The sequence below is a fragment of the Pteropus medius genome, unplaced genomic scaffold, assembly GCF_902729225.1.
Source record: "Pteropus medius unplaced genomic scaffold, Ma_sr-lr_union100, whole genome shotgun sequence".
Lineage (NCBI taxonomy): Eukaryota > Metazoa > Chordata > Mammalia > Chiroptera > Pteropodidae > Pteropus > Pteropus medius.
In genome coordinates this window covers 13,305,971-13,327,440 of record NW_024355990.1, presented here as the reverse complement: position 1 = coordinate 13,327,440, position 21,470 = coordinate 13,305,971, and the positions used below count along the sequence as shown (strand labels likewise).

The following is a 21,470-nucleotide window of genomic DNA, read 5'->3' as shown; positions in this document are numbered from 1 at the left end:
CAATTAAAAGAGTGTCAGGTTAGATCACTGTATATGATCCAACTGTATGCTGTCTACAAGAAACCCATGTTATTTTTAAACTGTATCTTTATATTTAAAAAGAAAAAGATACTATGTAAACACTAAAAGCTGGAGTGACTATATTTGTATTAGACAAAGGAGACTTCAGAACAAGGAAAATAGTACAAGGGGTAACGAAGCACATTTCATAATGAAAAAGGGATCAATTTATTGATAAGACCCAGCAGTCTTAAATGTATATGCATCCAGTAACATAGTGAAGCAAAAACTGATAGTTGAAAGGAGCGATAGATAAATCCACAATTATAGTTAGAAATTGCAACATTCTCTCAATAATTCGTAGAGCAAGTAGGCAAAAAAAATCAAGGATATAGAAGATTTGGACAGTATTATCAATAGCCTGTACTTAATTGACATTTATAGGACATCGTGGCCACATTCTTTTCATGTGCACATGGAATGTTTACCAAAACAGGCTATATGCTGGGTTATAAAACATGTTTCAACAAGTTTAAAAGGATTGAAATCATAGAGAATACTGCTCTGACTACAATGGAATTAAATGAGAAATCGAAAAAAAAAGATACCTGGAAAATCTTCAGATATTTAGTTAAATAACATACTTCTAAATAATCTTTAGGTCAAAGAAGAACTCACAAGGGGAGTTAGTAAATATTTTGAATTGAATGAAAATGAAAACAAGGTATATTAAAATTTGAGGGATGTAGCTAAGCAGTGCTTTAGAAGGAAACATAGCTTCCAAAAGAAGGATCTAAAATCAGTGACCCAAGCCTTTGCCTTAAGAAGCTAGAGTAAGAGCAAACTAAGTAGGAGAGAAAGAGCTGAAATAAATGAAATAGCACATCAGAATAACCCTATATTTATTAAAGACACTGAATTTGTGATTAAAAGCCTTTCTTCAAAGTAAAGTCCAAACCCACATGGCTTTACTGGTTAATTATATTAACTATTTAAGGAAGGGATAATAAGTTTTTCACAAATTTCAGAAAACACTTACGAAGCCAGCATTATCTTGATACCAAACCAGGCACAGGCATTAGAAAAAAAGAAAGCTATAGCTCACTGTCCTTCATGAATATATATGTAAAAATCATTAACAGAATATTAGCAAATTGAATCTAGCAATATGTGTGTGTGTGTGTGTGTGTGTGTGTGTGAAAAGTGAAAGGGAGTGAGTGTATATATACTATGACCAATTGGATTTAATCCCAGTTGCAAGGTTGATTTAACATTAAAAGTCAGTGTAATTCACCATATTAATAGAATAAAGGAGAGAAGCTAACTGACCTTGTAATAGATGAATGGTCCAAAGCCTTTACCTTTTAGTTAGATCTTAAATATTGTGACTTTAATAATCTGGCCTCTGTGTGGAGCAAACTATTTTATTGTAATACATGCTTGGCGGTTTATAGGGTGGTTAAAACTGGTTGGCTTGGTTGGTTAAAGTTTCATGTTAAGGATGGTTCACGCATATCCTCCCATACTCCCATCTATATAGCGGGGAAAAGGCAACTAATCTTCACTGGCAGCAGCTATATTTCAGACAGTGTTTTACCCCCACCCCCACCCCTCAACAAATAGCATTGTTTAATCCTTGCAATATCCCTAAGGTGGGTGGTTTTTCCTCTTTTATCACAGATGAGAAGACCAGAGCTCATAGAGCTTAAGTGATTTGCCCAGTTTCATACAGTGGTTCAGTGATTCAGTCCCACATCTATATGACTTTAAACTGTCGGTACCAGCCGTTCTCAATCATTTTTCTATTGGTCACACCTCTGGGCCATCCCATTGTTTCCCATTCAAGAAATGCAAGTAAGTGAGATTAATTTTTATAGTGCTAATTTTGAATCTATTCTTTATTTTCTTTTAAAAGTAAGTCACTGAGAAGAATAAAGAACTGTTGGTGATATGATTAATGATACTCCTCATAGCTGATATGTCAAGACACTACTTTTAAAATGACTTTAATACACTTGAATCCAAATCATTGTCAATCTATTTAAATTGCCATGTTTAACTGTGAGCCATGAGTCAAGTGCCTTGGAAAACAATGTTCTTTAGGGGCATAAATAGCAGTAACCTAGCTAAGAGTCTTTACATGGGTTATATAAAATGTACTACCATCTCGATAATTGGATAGTACTGTAATTGTTAGAATTGGAAGGTGAGCAGATGAGATTGCTGTGCCTTGGTGGAAAATATCCCTGCACCCTTCCAGCATCCAGATAGGTGGAAACTGGAAACAGCTAAGTTTTGTGTGTAGGAGGTAAAGTCATTGATTATGTAAACTTAAAATTACTGTCATAAATTCTAGCCCTTGAAGGGGCATAAAGGGCATTAATGATGTCTTCCTGGCTCTTTATAGATGAGTAAACTGAGGATCGGAGAGAGCAGTTGACTTGCTGTAGGTTGTGCCACAATAAGTGGCAGGACTGGAATTTAGGCGCTTGCCTCTTATCATTGTACCAATATATTGGGCTCTGCAATAGAAATTTTTGTTAAACTGTTTCCTGTAGGAGGTGATAGTGGGTTTGTTTCTTATTAATTAATGATATCTTCAAAACAGTAAAAGTCAGGAAGTGAAACTTACTGTCATCAAACTTTCTTCAGGGTTATATATCTCTTGGATATTTTAAATCTGTATTATATCAATCTTTATCTTTTTGTTCCTATTCTTATGACTGTTTGTTCTGTGTTGTCTTTACTTGTGAATGTGCCCCAGAGTTTTGTACAGAGCTTCTCTTTTCTATTTGTAAATATTGAATTTGTAGTTTTTAATCTATAAAAGGAAAGTTTTTTAGCATAAGGAGGAAGGTTAAAGGCTAAATTGTAAGCTTTATAGTGAAATGTATAGTAGTCCATCCATACGATGGATGCGTCTGTGTATATTGAAGTCCTCTTTTTCATTAGGATTAGTTTTTGTAATGATTAATTTTTAGTTATATCAGGAACATGTGCATACTTTTATAATAATGAAAACTGTAAGAGCTCTTGGAACTTTGGTGTGTATCCATCTAGATTTTAAAAAATATTGTACTTATCCACTTGCATACATATTTACCTATTAGAAAACATACAGTACTGACTTTTGTGTGTGATTTTTACAAAAATTGAATCATACTATCATTATTGTTTTGCAACTTGCTTATTTTTACTCAGCAAATGGTTTTGAGATCTGCCATAGAGATGTCGCTTTATGTAGATCTAGTTTGGATCACTGTTCTTTAAACAGTCATCCTGTAAATATACTTGTAGAACAGTATTTTGTCACTCTTTTTAAGAACTATTAAATGAGTTAAAGGATCTGAAAATTAGGAAAAACCAGTAACCTAATCCTTCCATAGCTGACCAGGAAGCACTGGAAGGCAGGATTATGTTTGATGGTCTTCTGTATCCACCATGATAGCGGCACAGTCCTAAAGTTGTAATACTTCCTGTGTTTCACAAAGTTTTACTGGATCCTTTTTTTTTTAACAGCTTTATTGAGATATAATTCACACACCATACAATTTATTCAATTAAAGTGTACAATTTAGTGGCTTAGTGTATTTACAGAATTGTGCAGTCATTACCACAATAAATTTTAGAACATTTTCATCACCTCATAAAGAGACCTTTATACCATAGCTCTCAGTTCTAGGCAGCCACTAATTCACTTTTTGTCTCTGTAGATTTGCCTCTTCTGAACATTTCATGCAAATGGAGTGATTCAATATGTGGTCCTTTGTGACTGGCTTCTTTCACTTACCATCATATTGTCAAGGTTCATTTATGTTATAGCATGTGTCCAAACTTCATTTCTTTTTATTGCCAAATAATATGCCATTGTATATGGATATACCACATTTTGTTTATCCATTCTCCAGTGAGTGAACATTTGGGTTGTTTCCATTTTTTGGCTTTTATGAACATTGGTGCTGTGAACATTCATGTACATGTCTTTGTGTGCACATGTGTGTTCATTTCTCCATATTCCTAGGAGTGGAATTTGCTAGGTCTTATGGTTAAGGGATACTGCATTCAAGGCTGGACCTAATGTAAAACTAAGACTACCTGTACTATTTTAGGTATTAGTTTAAGCATTTGAGGAATTGCCAGACTGTTTCCCAAAGCAGCTGCTCCTTTTTACATCCCCACGAGCAGTATGTGAGTTAAATCTTCTCCCTGTCCTTGCCAACACATTATCTGTCTTTTTAGTTACATGCAGCGGATCTAGAGTGAATTACATGGACTTCCATAGGCAAGTTTCCAGGAGAGACGACAGTTAAAGGATTTCTTGTTGTTGTTCTTACTGTTAGGCTTGCTAGTTGTCATATAGATGTTATTAAATCTCATAGTTAAGATTTGGCATGATTGAAATGTTACTAAAAATCATTAATATTAAGGATTTTCTTGACAATATACTGGAATATTTTTGTTTGCTAACTAAAACACAAAATCATTCATTTAAAGCTAACTCCAATTTTTTTTTGAGGGGGGATATTGAGACTTCTTTTTAATTGAAGTATAATTGACATACAACATTATGTTAGTTTCAAGTATACGATAAAATCACCCCACTTTTGGTCAAAATTAAATGAAAGTCAAAAATAGACTTCATCATTATTATCTTTTGCCACTCGTATGTTTGCTGTTGTTATTAGCAGTAAGCCAGTTGATTCAATTGAACATTTCTTCTGGTTTTCTAGTTAGCTTCACCTGATATTAAGGTTGGTTATCATAGTAAAGAGCTACCTAGATTGTAATAGTGTTGCAAGGTTTTTTTTTTTTTTTTAAGATTTTTTTTTCTTTTTCTTTTTTTATTAGTTTCAAGTATACAGTACATTGGTTAGACGTTTATATAGTTTATAAAACAATCCCCCTAATTGCGCCTTCTCTCCTCTAGTTTTCCACCTAGCCAATATATTAATGCTAACTGCATTCCCTGTGCTGTGCTCCCCATCTCTGTGACCATCTATCAACTACTGATTTGTACTTCTTTAACCCTTCACCCCATTCTCTCAGCCCCCTAACCTCACCTCTGTCCATCACCAAATTGTCCTCTATATTTATGAGTCATTTTTTGATTAGTTTGTTCTTTTTGTTCCTTAGATTCTACATATAAGTGAAATCATATGATATTTATCTTTCTCTGACTTATTTCACTCTAGGTCCATCCATGTTGTTTCAAATGTATTGCTGGTTTTTAAATAAGTCAAAGTTCATTTGTTCTTTAAAAAATTTCTTTCTTGAGGTGAGTGTTGCTGAAGATAGTTTTCTAAGTTAAAGGGAGCATTCAGGAAGTTCTAAATTGGGAACATTCAGGAAGTAATGTGGAGATTCTGCTAGTTGTGCTGAGTATGTCTATTCCAATTATGCATTTTGAAACTGGGGAAATAACCACAAGATGGGTGAAGGGACCCATTGGACCCACTGTTAGACATGCCTGAGCTAAAACTCCTTAGATCACCTGACCTCCATAAGCCCCTATTCTGACTGGTGGATCACAGTGATGTTTTGGGTCTTGTGGAATTAGTGTCAATTCAGAGCCAGTGTCTAGTAATCCTTGAAAATTCTTTGATTGTTTCGTTTCCCCCAGTGCACAATCAACCTTGGTAAAAAGCCATGGTCTTTTTGGAGAAAGGCTGACAGAAGGACTAACCGTGTGAATTTTTGACAATACAGTGGAATTCTTCCTCAAGGAGACCCCTCATTCAATAAGTTCTGGGTCTGTAAACTGACTCAAATCTTAGGATTGATTGAAGGACCGTGATTCTCTCTTTTTTAATGATTCAGATGAGGCTTTTGTTCATTTGACCTTGACCTCTGCTTGTACAGGTCAAGTAAAAATTTAGTAGACTTCACTACTAGAAACACTGGTTAACTGGCCATTGTCATAGGTCTCTGGGAGTCAGACAGTTCTATTTGCTAATTTGATTCTGCTGTGGTGTGTAAAAATGGTGCTACTAATGACTAAAAAATTATAGAGGCGTAGTTTTAATTTTCCATTAGGTCTAGAGTTTAATAGAGTATCTTTACTGCTTGAGGTAGTTTGACTCAGTTGTCAGCTGTTCTCCTTTATACTTAAGTTTAGCTTTTGTCCCCTGTTCTCAATCCTTTTTAAGATGTCTACTTAGTCCAATGAGGAAATGAAGACTTTAAAAACTCAGTAAATGTTGACATTTAAACTTTTAAGAGAGTAAAAGATTAACCTTTGGCCCCTACTTCTGCAAGTTTTCCTTAGTTTATATGAGCTTCATTCATGTGCTAAAGGCTGATCGTCAACATTTACATCTTAACCTCAGTTTTCATGGGTTTATAGCTTATCCACAAAGTTTTCTTTAGGCTTGCAACTGATGTATTTTTTTTTTTTTAAGCTCCCTGAAAAGTGCATTTTAAGTATATTAAAAATGTGTTTTACTTTATTTTTGGAAACCATGCTTTTTTAAAAAATAAGAAACTTGACTCGTCTAATTTTTAAACTGGCCATTTGGTTTTTTATTTCGAAAATCATTCATAGCAGGAGACAGGGTAAATGATTTAAATGTTGGCATAGAAAATGGGGCTTTTTAACGTAGGAGTGTAACTTATCATCATACTTGGTTAAAAAAATTCTTACTGGCTTCTTTTTCAGCCTGATATGACTCATTTAAGGGACAGTTTCCTCTCTCCAGTGATTTAGATGTTAGTAAGGGTTCTCCTAAATAGCTGTTGTACACCAAGTATCAAGTAACAGACTATTTTACTTAGAAAATAAGATAAATGAAAATACCATGTAATTAAACTTACATAATATGGACAGAGAAATGCTTAACATACAAAGGTATGAATTCACCATTCAATTTTAAGGTTGTAGGAAAAGAAAAAAAACCAAAAAGGAAAAAATAAACTACAAGAAGAAATAAATACACTGTAAAACAGAATAACAGGAATTAATCCAGAGCTGGAAAATTAGGAAACAAGGGAAAATGGAGGGAGTAAACTGGGTGTAAAAAAGATACTGAGGACCTACAAAGAGAAAAAACTGGAAATGGATGCTGTTAGTTATATGATATTAATATGAAAGTCTCAGCAAAGTAGATAATTTCACTCAAAGATAATAGGAATTATGTCGACAGAAGAAGATGTAAAAGTCAGAATAGACTCATAAACCAAGGAAAAATTGAGGCAATTATAAAATTGTTTTCTCTTCCTTTTCTTCTCTTGTTCCTTGAAGTGGGGCAAAAATTAATACTCCCTAACCTTTCAAGGAATAGGTAAGTCTCATGTAAAATAATAATATAGCAAGTAAATAATACATAAAGGATAAAAACTTAAAAAACCTTTCATTTCAAAATAATTATAGATTCAAAGGAAGTTGCAAAAAAATATAAAGATAGGTTTCATGTACTCTTCCCCTAATGTGAGAATCTCTCATAATCAGTACAATATTAAAACCAGGAAATTGACATTGGTAATCCACAGAACTCATTTAGACTTCACGTTTTACATGTATCATTTGTGGGTGTATGTGTGTATGTTGTTCTGTGCAGTTTTATCACTTGCGTAGCTTCTTGTAACCACATCACCGTAATCAAGACATAGAACTGCTCCGTCACCACAAAGTTCGCTCCTGCTACTCCTTTGTAGCAACCCCACCCCCTCTCTGTTGAAACTGTAACTTCTGACAACCACCAATCTATTTTCCATCTCTAAATTAATTATTTCATGACAGTTATGTATGTACATACATATATACATATTCATACATACACACACATGTAAATGGTATACAGCCTTTTAAGATCGTATGGATATACCACACTTTAACCATTCACACATTGAAAGACATTTGGTTTGTTTCTAGTTTTTAGAATAAGACCACTGTGAACATTTGTGTACAGGTTTTTGCATATATCATTTCTCTGGAACATATGTTCAGTAGTACAATTGCTGGGTCATATGTTAAGTATTAAGTGCATTTTTGTTTTGAAAGAAACTGCCAAACAGTTTTCCAAATTGGCTGTTCCTTTTTTAAAAATTCTCACCAGCATCTATGGCCATGCCACCCTGAACACACCCAATCTCTTCTGATCTTGGAAGCTAAGCAGGGTCGGGCCTGGTTAGTACTTGGATGGGAGACCACTTAGGAATACCAGGTGCTGTAGGCAAAAAAAAAAAAGAAAAAAAGAAAATAAATACCAGCAATGTATGAGCGATTGGTTTTCTACATACTTGCCAGCATTTAATGTTATCACTCTTTTTTATTTTAGCATTCTGATAGGTGTGTAATGAAATTTCATTATGATTTGAATTTGTATTTCTCTAGAGGCTGACTATTGATGTTGAATATCTTTTTTCATGCTTTATTAGTCATGTTTATAACCTCTTCTGTGAAATGTCTGTTCATGACTCTTGCCATTTTCTAATTAAATTTAAAAAAAACTTGTTTTTAGTCTAATATATCATGTCCTGGCCAGATATGTGGTTTACAGATATTTCTTCCAGTATGTGATTTGTCTCTTCATCCTTTTTCCAGTCTTTTGCTGAGTAAAAGTATTTAATTTTGATGAGGTTTCATTTTATTAATTTTTTCTTTTACAGATCATGTTTTTTTGTTTCAAGTGTAAGACCTCTTCACTTAGTCCTGGATTATGAAGATTTTTGTCCCTTTTTTGATTCCCCTAAAAGTTTTATGGTTTTATGTTTTATTTAAGTTCTTGATCCTATTTGAGTTAATTTTTTAAATAAAGTATGAGGTTTTAAGTTGAGGTCATATTTTTGCCTATGGATATCAAATTGCTCTAGCACTGTTTTTTGAAAAGACTATCGAATTGCTTTTACACCTTTGTCAAAAATCAGTGGGGCATGATTGTGGAAGTTTATTTTTATCAGCTGTGAGAATTAAATGTGCTAATACAGAAAGCCCAGCCCACAGAAGTGCTAAATATGTGTTGGCCATTATTATTATTACATTAGCAAATAAATAATGACTTTAAAAAATCGTTTGCATAAACTTTGTAATTTGAAAAATAATACAGTTTAAATTCTAATTGTGTAAAGTACACATAACAAAATTTACTATCTTAACCATTTTTAAGTGTACAGTTCAGTAGTGTTAAGTGCATTCACATTGCTGTGCAACTCATCTCCAGAATTTTTTTCGGCTTCCAAAACTGAACTATACTCATTAAACAACAACAACTTATTCCTCCCTTCCTTCAGTCCCTGGCAACTACAATCCTACTTTCTGTTTCTGTGAATTTGACTATTCTGGGTACCTCATGTAAGTGGAATCAGGCAGTATTTGCTTTTTTGTCACTGTCTTGTTTCATTTAGCATAATGTCCTCAAGGTTCATCCATTTTGTAGCGCGTGTCAAAATTACCTTCCTTTTAAGGTTCATAGTCAATTGTATACCACATTTTGTTTATCTGTACATATGTCAGTGACATTTGGATTGCTTCCACCTTTTGGCTACTATGAATAATACTGCTAGGAACATGGATTTGGAAATATCTCTTTGAGACCCTGTTTTTAGTTCCTTTGGGTATATACCCAGAAGCGGAATTGCTGTATCAGATGGTCATTCTATTTTTAATTTTTCAAGGAACTGCCATACTGTTTTTCATAGCGGCTGCACCATTTAACATTCCAACGAGCAGTACACAAGGGTTCCAATTTCTCCACATACTTGTCAGCATTTATTATGGTTTTTTTTTTTTTTATAGTAGCCGTTCTAATGGATGTGAGATGAAATGACAATCTCATTGTGATTTTGATTTGCATTCCCCTATTGATTAGTGTTGTATCTTTTCATGTGCTACTTGGCCATTTGTATATCTTCTTTGGGGAAATGTCTTTTTAAGTTTTTTGACCATTTTTTAATTGAGATGTTTGTTTTGTTTATAGGCAAGAATTCTCTATATATTCTGAATAACAACTCCTTATCATAAGATATATGGTTTACAAATATTTTCTCCCATTCTGTGGGTTGCCTTTTCGCTCTGTTGATCATGTCCTTAGATACACTGAGGTTTTTCATTTTGGTGTGGTCCAATTTATTTTTCAGTTTGTGGCCTGTATTTTGGGTGTCATCCATTTTTGAGGGTTTTTTTTTTTTTTTGTATATGGTATAAGGTAAGGGCCCAACTTCATTCTTTTGCATGTGGATATCTAGTTTTCCCAACACCATCTCCTTATTGAATGGTCTTGGCACCCTTGTCAAAAATCATTTTTTGTCAAGTCATTATGCAGTACACCTTAAACTTATATAGAGCTGTGTGTCAGTTATAGCTCAATGAAACTTAGGAGAAATCAGCAAAGAAAAAAACTGGGAAAAAAAGAAAAAATCATTTGATCATATATACCAGGGTTTATTTCTGGGCTCTCTCTTCTGTTCTCTTTGTCTATATGTCTGTCTTTATGACAGTGCCATACTGTTTTGGTTGCTGTAGTTTTGTAATAAGTTTTGAAATAAGAAAGTGGGAGACTTCCTATTTTGTTGTTCTTTTACAAGATTGTTTTGGCTATTTGAGGCCTTTAATAGAGTTTTTAGTGGTAGAGCACTAGAGTTACCTTCAAAAAGAACAAACAATATTCTTTATGACGATTATTTATGTTGTTTTTATTCAGTGCAGTAAAATGTGAAACAAATAAGATATAAATTGTAGAAGGAAAATATAGACTTATTTATAAATGCTATGATTTTGTATTCGGACAACTAAATCAAAAGGAACAAACTGAGAGATAAGTAGAAAGAATAACAATTCAGTAACATGATGGGCTAAATGAAAAACATGAAAATTATATAATTTCTGAATGTCAGCAGTATCAGAAAAATAGGAAAAATTGAATCCCAGTTATTACAGATAGTTTCGAATATATGAAGATGTCACAGTGGTGACTGGGAGTTAAATCTTGATGGCCCATAAGCTGTTATGCCTTGGGATTTAATTTACCTCTGGAGCTAGAAATTGAGGCCAAAGGCCAGAACTAGAACTGTGTTAAGTTCCCAACTGGGAGTTGGGAAAAGGAAAGCCTTTCTATGAACTAGGTGCAGTAAAACTGCCCATTAGTCCAGGACATAGGACAGAAGTGAGCCACTTAACAGGATTGTGGCCATTAAAAGCCATCGCAAGAAATAGAAAATCCAACCTGGTGCAAGTCCTAGATAGGAAAATTAATGTATTTTAATGTGTTTGGAACTGATGAATGTTACAGGGCACTGGCTGAGGCAGCAATGAAACTGTACTCGATACTGCTCTTTAACACCTGAAATGTGGAGGACTCTCCCAAAGCTGGATATGAACTCATACAAAACTTCAAAGCACCTTAGTAAAAAGATGCAACAAATGGGAAAATTTGTGACTGAGGAACTGATGATAACGGACTAGTTTGTAAAAGGACTTGATTATTTAGTATACAGTTCAAGTTCAGTTTTTTCCTTTGTCCCTGTAATGCCCTTTCTAGCCGTTTGGTTTTGCTTTGTTTTGTTATCCAGGATGAAATCAAGGATCATACATTGAATTTAATGCCTTTTTATCCTCTTTTACTTTAGTTTTTTTTCTCTCTTTTTCATTTGTTTTTTAATCATAGTGCCAGTTTTAAAAGATAACATTCAGTTTGCCTAAAAGTTTTTGGTTAGCTCCCTTACTATACAGTAAGCTGTTTTAGAACAGGGAGTATATGTCATTTATCCGTACTAATTAAATTTAATCTAACCATTTTATAATGTGGGATGCTGGGCTTCAGAAAAGGACAGGTCTTTCAGTTGAGATCCTTGTGCCTCTTGCATTAATTGGTATTTCAAACACTACAGATGTGCCACTGTTATATACACTTTATATTTCATTATTTCATTATTAGTAATTGCTATTAAAAAGTTTTTCACATCTTTCTTGTCTGTATTTGTCACTTGTCATTTCCTTTTGGAAGTGAGGGATGTTTGGTGGGTAAAGTGGATAGTTAAAATATAGTATATGGTTTTATTACTCTTCAGGGAGATAATGCTTCATAATGGTTACAAATAAAGCTAACTCATGAAAGAATATTTTTAAAATTTGGGCATAGAAATATTTAACTTAAAATATTGTAAAATTTTTATGTAAATAAAGTTCTTTATTTTTTCATTTACAACATCACGGAACTCTTATCTTTATAGGAGTAAGTCTTCTGATGATTTATGTCCCTGGAAATACATGATTTTATTTCTTCTTCTTAGTTTCACTTTATTATTGTTCTTTGCAGCTTCAGAAGTATCTCACTATGAGACTCTCTGGTATAGTGTGTTAATTACAACTTAAAAATAGCACTTTAGGATACAGTGAAAGGAATACTTAATACACTCTAATAGGAATGTAAATTATTTCTGACACTAAGCCTAGTAACTATTTTTTTTAACAGCTTCATTGAGATATAATTCATATACCATACAATTTACCCATTTAAAATGTACAGTTCATTGGGTTTTAGTATATTCACAGATATGGATAACCATCAACACAGGTTTAGAACATTTTTATCACCTCAAAAAGAAATACCATGGTTTTTAGCTATCACCTCCCATTCCCCCCACCCGATCTCCCAGCTCCTACTCTAAGCAACCACTAATATACTTTCTGTCTTAGATTTCCCTATTCTGAATTTTCATATGAATGGAATCATTTTATATGTGATTTTATTGTGACTGGTTTTTTTTTTTTCTTTAATTTTTTTTACTTTTTAATTATAGTTGGCATTAGTTTCAGGTATGTTTAATTATAGATGTATTTGTTTCAGGTGTACAACATAGTGTTTAGACATCGATATAACTCACAAAGTGATCACCCCAATAAATCTAGTAACCCTCAGACACCATACATATTATTACAATATTACAATATTACTAATATTACTATATTCCTATGCTCTACTTGTCCTTCAATTTACATGGTATTTTTTTATGCAAGTATTTTTGTACCCCACCCCTCATTTAGCGAACTTTTTATACATGGTTTCCATTTACACAATCTCATTTTACACAGTTCTTTTTTCATTTTCATTATTGGCAATTAACTCTTCCTAAAAGACAGTAGCTTAGCTCAGCAATGTACAAAGAACTAATACTTACTAACACAATTATTAATGATCTCATTCATTGAATGGCAAATAAAAAAGTGTAGTCGATTACAAATTAACTGACAGTTAATTAATTCACTTAATATATGAAGCCCATCCTGCCGATGAATACAGTAGTGACCTCGAACCAGTTTCATTCACTGAAGAAAATATTTACAAAGCTCTTCAATTAGCCAAAAAACTAGGAACTGCAGTTCTGTATATTGATCAAAACAACCTATGAGCCTTAAAATTTTGAAAAGATTTTTGCAGTGAATATCGAAGAATTTCTGAAAACTTAGCAAAAGATGGAGTTGGGAAAAGGTCATCCAAAAACGTAAACACAAATTATGAAACCAAGGTAGTACTTCCAAATATTTTGAGCGATGAGGTAGTGACTTTGTGCCAGTTAAAAAGAGAAGGTTGATTGCTTTAGATTACAGTACAGACACCAAAAGCAAATAAAATAAATTTTGGTTTTTCTGAATTTTCACTAGCATTTTTTTGTGAAAATATATGAAATTTTTTATGACTTATATTAACCTATTTCTTGAATATTTATTTTTTGTACCGGAGGACTCTTTTTACATGGTTTCCTCCCACTTAAAAAAAAGACGAAGAAAGGACAGTTTGCGTAAATTGGTGACGGGTGTATACTTTATATCTCCATGACTATTTTGTAACTACCTATTTGTACTTCTTAATCCCTTCCCCCTTTTTCACCAACTCCCCCAGCCCCCTTCCATCTGGTAACCCTCAAAATGTTCTCTGTATCTGTTGAGTTTGTTTCTGGGTGTTTGTTTGTTTTATTCTTTAGATTCCACATATACCTGCAGTCATATGGCATTTGTCTTTCTCTGTCTGACTTATTCCTCTCAGCACAATACCCTCTAGGTCTGTCATGAAATATCTTTCTCCACCCCTCTACTTTCTGCCTGTGTGTATCTTTTAATCTAAAGTGAGTCTCTTGTAAGCAGTCTATGTAAGGGTCTTTTTCTTATTCATTCAGCCACCCTGTCTTTTAATTGGAGCATTTAGTTCTTTTTCATTTGAAGTATTTGTTGATAGATATGTAGTTATTGCCATTCTTTATTCATATTTTGGATACGTATTTTTTTCTTCTTCTTAAAGAAGTCCCTCCAATATTTCCCGTAATACTGGCTTGGTGGTGATGAACTCCTTTAGCTTTTTCTTGTCTGGGAATTTCTTTTCATCTTTCCTTAAATTCTAAATGATAGCTTTGCTGGGTAGAGTAATCTTGGTTTTTATGAGTCCTTGCTTTTCATTACTTCGAATATTTTGTACCAAGCCCTTTTGGCCTTGAAGTTTTCTGTTGAGAAATTGACTGACAGTCTTATGGGAGCTCCTTTGTAGGTAACTAACTGCTTTTCTCTTGTTGCTTTTAAGATTCTCTCTTTGTATTTAACCTTTGGCATTTTAATTATGACGTGTCTTGGTGTGGGCCTCTTTGGGTTCGTCTTGTTTGGGACTCTCTGAGCTTCCTGGGATTGTATGTCTATTTCCTTCGTCAGGTTAAGGAAGTTTTCTGTTGTTATTTCTTTAAATAAGTTTTCAACTTCTTGCTCCCTCTTTTTTCTTGTTGCTGTTCTGATTGGATGTCCTCTGTTACCCCATCCTCTATATCACTGATTTGATCCTCCACTTCATCCACTCTGTTGATTCCCTCTAATGTACTCTTCATCTCAGATATTGTATTCTTCATTTTTGACTGGCTCCCTTTTATGGTTTCCATTTTCATGTCTTCTATATCTTTGTTAGAGTTCTCACTGAGTTCACCTACTCTTCTCTTAAGTTTACTGAGCATCATTATAACCAGGGTTTTGAAATCTGCATCTGGTAGATTGCTTGTCTTCATTTTGTTGAATTCTTTTTCTTGAGCTTTGTTCTATTTTTTTTTTTTTTTTTTATGTGAGCCATGCTTCTTTGTCTCCCCATTTTGGCTGCCTCCCTGTGTCTGTCTATGTATTAGGTAGGGCTCCTAAGTCCTGGTCTTAGTAGAGTGGCTTTATGTAATAGGTGTCCTGTGAGGCTCAGTAGTGCAATCTCCCTGGTCATCTGAGCCGAGTAGTGCCCCAGGTATGTCCTTTGTGAGGCCCAGTGGCACAGTTTTGGGAGGGGTTTGGCTGTAGGCCAAGTTCAGCCACAACCTATGCACCTCTGGGGCTACCCGGTAAGAGTCACCAAGCATTCCATAGATTACTGTCACCCATGCTGGGCTTATTGGTGCCTTGAGAGGCCAACCCAGAAACAGGCTGGCTGCCACTAGTGCGGGGCTTGAGGATGCTCAGCAAGAGATACAGGGCACGCCAAGGCCAGATGCTGCTGCTTTGGGTTTTGTGAGCCTTTGAGAGATTTTAGGTAAGTCCGCAGCAAGAGTCAAGACAGACCACTTGTATGGAATAAACTGTAAGCGGCTTGGGTGGGCCCACAAGTTGGAAAAGGCAGAATCTCAGGGAATCAATCCCCTGGGCAGAGCGACCTGTGTTATCTAGATTGATGGTGACTTGGATATGGTGGTGCCTGCGTCCACAGGCTGGGAGTGGGGAGGGCTCAACAAAGGAACAATGGATACTGCTAGCACTTCTGTCTAGGAGAAAGCTGCCCCTCCAGCCTTCGCCCTGAAGCCTGACAATTCAGTGTCTCCTCATATGTCCCTGCCGCTCCTTGAGCAGCTTCCGCTGCGCTGGAGCTCAGAGTGAGTGAGTCCATCAGCAAGTAAGTCCTGGCACGGGCCCTTTAAAAGGCTCGTCTGTGACTCCCCTATATAGCCCTCCTCACTTAGCCACAACCTCTGCTGGTTTTCATAGCCAAAAGTTATGGGGTCTTCTCTTCCTGGCACTGAGAACCATGGGCTGGGGAGCCCAGTGTGGGCCTGGGACCCCTCACTCCTCAGGTCAGGGAGGGGGCTCTGTAGCCAAGGTAACCCTCCCAATTCTTGATCACCACGCTTGGTTGTGGGACCAGATCATTTCTCATCTCCGTCCCTCCTACCATTTTTGTCTTTAGTTTGTAGGGCTTCTGTTCAACCAGACCTAACTCAGCATGCTGGTTGCTCTGTAGTTTCGTTGTAATTTTGGTGTGGTCGTGAGAGGAGGCGTGCATAACCTCTACTTTCTACACCATCTTGACCAGTCTCCCATGACTGGCTTCTTAAACTTAGCAGAATGTTTTCAATGATTGTATTGTAGCATATATCAGTACTGGATTCCTTTTTATGGTCAAATAATATTCCATTGTATGGATATACCACATTTTGTTTATCCACTTATCAGCTTATGGACATTTGAGTTTTCATCTTTTGGCTTTTGTGAATGAATAATGCTGCTATAAACATTTATGTTCAAATTTTTGTGTGTACATGTTTTTATTTTTCTTCACTGTATACTTAGGAATAGCATGTTTAATTGTTTGAAGAACTGCCTGACTTTTTAAAAGCAGCTATACCATTTTATGTTCCCACCAGCAGTGTACAAAAGTCCCAATTTTTGTCTTTTTTATTCTAGACATCCTCATGGGTGTAAAGTGGTAATCTCATTGTGGTTCGATTTGTATTTCCCTGCTGGCTAATGATATACTTCTTTTTATGTCCTTATTGGCCATTTGTATATCGTCTTTGGAGGAATGTTCTATTCAGATATCTTTTACCCATTTTTAAATTGGGCTGTCTTTATTGAATTGTAAGAGTTCTTCTACAGAATTTAAGTTCCCTATCAGATGTGTGATTTGCAAATATCTTCTCCCATTTTGTGGGTTGTCTTTTTACTTTACTGATAGTGTTCTTTCAACCACAAAAGTCTGATTTTGAAAAAGTTCAATTTATCTTTTTTTTTTCTTTTTTGGTACTTTCAGTGTCATATCTAAGAATCCTTTCCTCATTCCAGGGTCACGAAGATTTGCCCCTATGTTTTAAAACTCTTCTGAGAGTTTTATAGTTTTAGCTATTACATATAAGTCCTTGAACCATTTTGAGTTAATTTTTGTATATGGTATAAAGTAAAGGTCTAATTTCATTGCTTTTCCTTTGGTTATCCAGTTGTCCCAGCACCATTTGTTAAAAAAACTATTCTTTCCCTTATTAAATGGTCTTGACACCTTTGTCAGTAATCATTTGACAGTAGATTATGAAATTATCGCTGGACTCTCAATTCTGTTCCATTGATCTGTCTTTATTCCAGTACTGTACTGTTGTGATTACTGTTGATTTGTAATTAGTCGTGAAGTCAGTGAATGTGAGTCCTCCTACTTCATTCTTTTTAAGGATTGCTTTGTAATTCCATATGAATTTAGAATCAACTTGTCAGTTTCTACAAAGAAGTCAGCTGGGATTCTGGTTGAAATTCTGTAGATGAACTAGGAAGGCTGTCATCTAAACAGTGAGTCAGTCCCTGAACATGGGATTTTTTCCATTTATTTAGATCTTCAGTTTCTTACAGCAAATTTTTGGTAGTTTTTAGAATATCAGCTCAGCATTTTATTCTTTTTGCTGCTAATGTGACTGGAATTGTTTTTTTAAATTTCATTTTCAGGTTCATTACAAATTTATAGAAATAAAATTGATTTTGTATATTGGTCTTGTATCCTGCAACCTTGCCGAACTTATTTATTAAATCTAATATTATTTTAGTGGATCCTTTGTGAATTTATGTATACAAGTTTATGTCATCTGTGAATTGGGACAGTTTTACTTATGTTTTTCAATCTGAATACCTTGTATATCTTTTTTTTTTTTTGCCTAATTGCCTGGATAGAGCCTTTGGTACAATGTTGAATAGATATGGTGAGAGCAGACATTCTTGTGTTATTCCAGATTTTAGGGGAAAGCATCCAGTCTTTCACCATTAAGTATGATGTTAACTTTAGGTTTGGTTTTTTTGTTTTATTTTGTTTTGGTTTTTTTTTTGGTAGATGTTCTTTATGAGGCTGAGGAAGTTCCTTTTTTGTTTATCTGAGAAAGTCTTTGCTTTCGTTTTTGAAAGAATGCTTTGCTCAGTATAGGATTCTTGGTTGATTTCCACCTCCTCTCACCCCCTTTCATACTTTTAATATGGTATCCTACTGCCTTTGGAGTCCATTGATTATGCTCAGTAGTCAGCTGTTAATCTTATTGGGATTCCTTTGAAAGTGATGCATTATATTTCTGCTTTCAAGGTTTTCTCCTTGTCTTTGAGCATTTTACTTATGATGTACATGTTTGTGGTTCTGTGTTTATCCTACTTGGAGTCCATTAAGCTTCTTTCAGCCATTGTTTAAATATATTTTCTGCTTCATTCTTGCTGTTTCCTTTTGGTACCCACTTAATATTCATGGTTATATATACTTAATTCCCCACTTTTCTCTAAAGCTTTATTTAGTTTTCTTCCATTTTCTGTTTTTCAGCTTATAAAATCTCTTATCAATCTATCTTCAAATTTGCTAATTATTTTTTCTGCCCTTTTATTCTACTCTTGAGCCTGTTGCATTTTTTTAATTATAGTTTCAACTCCATTTTGTTTCATTTTTTAATATACATAATTTTCTTGTCTCTATTGATATTCTCTATTTGATACATTTTCATTCATGCCTTTTTTTACTTTTAAAATTTTGATTTTGGTTTCCTTTGGTTGTTTGAACTTATTTATAATGGCTATTTTGAAATGTTAAATCCAACATCTAGTCACTCACAGGCAGTGTCTTTTGCCTGCCTTTTTTTTTTCCCCCCCGCCTGGTTTATGGGTCATATGTTCCTGTTTCTTTGCATGCCTTGTGATTTTTTCCTTGGGAACTGGTCATTTTAGATGATTTAGCAGCTCCGGATACTCATCCCATCCTTTGGGCCTTATTGTTGTATGCTTGTTTATTTGTTTAATGGCTGGCCGGATTATTTTAGTGAACCCTTTCTACCACTCCCTCCCCCTCAGAGTTAAGCCTCTGGTGGTGTTCCTCAGGGAGGCAGAGCTTTAAGTTTGCCTACAGTCTCCCTGGGATGACTGGTACTGGTAGGCCTCTCTTTCCCTGACCAACCCAGCTGTTAAACTCTGCTAATTACTCAGATTGCTCTATTGTTTTCAACAATGCCTGGAGGCATAAATTCCTCTACAAAGTAATCCAATCAAAGTGGGGCTCCTTGGAAGGAAGCGTTTCTGAAGTCAATATGTGCCATTTGTTCTGACCCCAGGAGGACTCCTCTCAGAAGTCTTATTTCCTGCTTCTCTGATGCAGACTAGCTGGCCTATAGTCAAGGCTATATTTCCATTACATCTATGAATCTCTTTCCAGTTGTCTTTTACTAGCACCTCCACTATTCTCGAGAACACCCTTAGACTTAAACTTGTCCACTCTTTTGAGAATGAAGTCAGGTCCTTTGGGAAAAGATTTGAGACTACATGGTCCTGCTTTTCCCCCTGAGGCAAAATATCTGAGCCTGGGTTCTGGAGCTGGAGGTGGGACTATGGTGAGCTTTTCTGTGAGTGACCTTCTGGCTCTAGTTGCTGAGCCCTGGAGGGGAGTGGGGATGGGGAAGGTGCTTACACAGCAGCTTATCTCTCCTGGCGTGGACCCACCATCTCAGGAGCTGGGTGAAAGGGTTCCCTGGGGCCCCAGTATTCTCAGTGTACCATGCTTCTACAAGCGAGGCTTGGGCAGAAGGGAACCCACTGCCTTCAAAGTACTTGCCTGGGACTTGGCTTCTGCAAGAGGAGACTGGGGGCAGAAGGAGAAACCTGAATTCCTGCTTTACCCTGGGAGAAAGCCCTTGGACTGAGAGTTGAGGGAAGGAGGAGCCCTGTGTTCTGTGCTGCAGCAGGCTGGAGCCTTGCCGAGATGGAGGTGGAGGGAGGGAGTGGTCTTCTTTCAAATACCACAGACTTTCACCTTTCAGACTGAATTTTCATAAATTTTATTTCTTCATTTACTGTTTGCCCTTAGGGAACATTTCCAGAGGCTTTGAATGGTGGTTTTTAAAATAATTTTCACCAATCACTAAGGAGCAAACTAGCAGAGCTATTCATGCTATTAGGCCAGAAGTCAGTCTCTTGTAACTTTGTTTTTTGAGCTAGCAGTCATGCCTCCTTAAAGCATGACTCAGAAAAGCATTTTCTTCATTATGGTCCCTGACCACCCCTCATAAGAAACCCCTTAACATGCTCCTTAACATCTCAACTTTCAGATCTTGCCTGTATGGTACAAGAGACTGAGGATTGAGTTCTTTTGCTTATTTTACTTAAAGAACGAATTCACTACATGTGGAAGTGCTCTAGAAGGGAAAATTTGCATAAGCTTACAGAGTTTGTAAAGGAAATGAAAAGAATAGTAGCTAGAGAATTTTAACATGAGAGTTCTGTAGTTGAGTTCTTTTCAGGTTGACTTGTAGGTGTTACAGTTGGTTGCCTCTTGCCTCTTTGACCTGACTTAGACATCAAAATCAACAGGCTTCTTCCTCAGTTTTGTTGTCATCTTAAATTAGTTTCTTTTGATTCCTTCTTTTTTTTCTTTCCAGGGGCCACTCAATAGTGAGTCTTCAAACCAGAGTTTGTGCAGTGTGGGATCCTTGAGTGACAAAGAAGTAGAGGTAAGGTGCCATATCTGTTGAAAGACTTTTCATATTTCCACACTTTCAGTCTACGTTAAAAGATAGCATAACTGCAGGGTTGCTGATAAATTCCGTGCTGTTTGAGCTGTGTCTTTACAGCTGTGGTGTGGCTCTGATGGATTTTATCATTATAATCATGTATGGGTGTCATCTTTCTTTTTTTTCTTTTAAAAAAATTTTTGCTTAATTGTCATCAATAAAGGGCAAGAATTCAGTTGTAGCTGAATTAGCCTAGACGCCCTTGAATTTTAATACTTGTCAGTACTTCAACTGAGCGGGTCAGTATAGCAATTTAGCCTGGCCAATTTTAGTTAACAGGACTTGAAGATTTTTATTTTTAGGCAGTTAATCTAGCTGTATGCATATGGGGCCAAGTGTGCAACAACCTATTTTACACTTTGATAAAACTTTCAGTAAATGAGAGCCAGTGACTGATTATGTAGATCTTTCCTTTTCGGGGGTGGGGGGGAAAGAGATTGGATTTAAGCTGTTTATTACAAAGTAGACAACAAGTGTTAGGATATTTCTGCAAGCCTACTGTATGCTAGATATTTGTACTACATTTGTGCCTTATGAAATATTTAAACTGTGCAGCAACCCTGATTTACAGGCGAGTAAATTGAAGCACTGATATTTTAAGCAGTTTGCCAAAAATTGTATAGATATTTTGGTTCCAGACCTTTCCATAACCCTGCTCTGAGAGCAGGATACTGATTTTGGACTTGTCTGTGCCAGTGAAATCGTGTTATATATTTGATATTTTGTACATACTTTCTAATTTTCAT

The 21,470-nt window shown here is 35.5% G+C and overlaps 1 protein-coding gene and 1 non-coding gene across 7 annotated transcripts in view; both read left to right on the top strand.

Moving 5' to 3' along the window:
• Positions 1 to 21,470, top strand: part of TLK2 (tousled like kinase 2) — an 87,652-nt gene that overhangs the window by 14,610 nt on the left and 51,572 nt on the right. For 5 of the 6 annotated variants that reach the window (XM_039859919.1, XM_039859921.1, XM_039859920.1 and 2 more), the window contains exon 3: positions 20,593 to 20,664. In XM_039859919.1, the coding sequence (XP_039715853.1) occupies positions 20,593 to 20,664 (72 nt within the window). Of the gene's footprint in view, positions 1 to 1,680; positions 1,855 to 20,592; positions 20,665 to 21,470 lie in introns of all 6 variants that reach the window. The other variant, XM_039859922.1, reaches the window with a different exon arrangement.
• Positions 8,053 to 8,171, top strand: LOC120600525 (5S ribosomal RNA). Its single transcript, XR_005652213.1, has one exon. It is a non-coding gene; the product is annotated as a 5S ribosomal RNA (ribosomal RNA).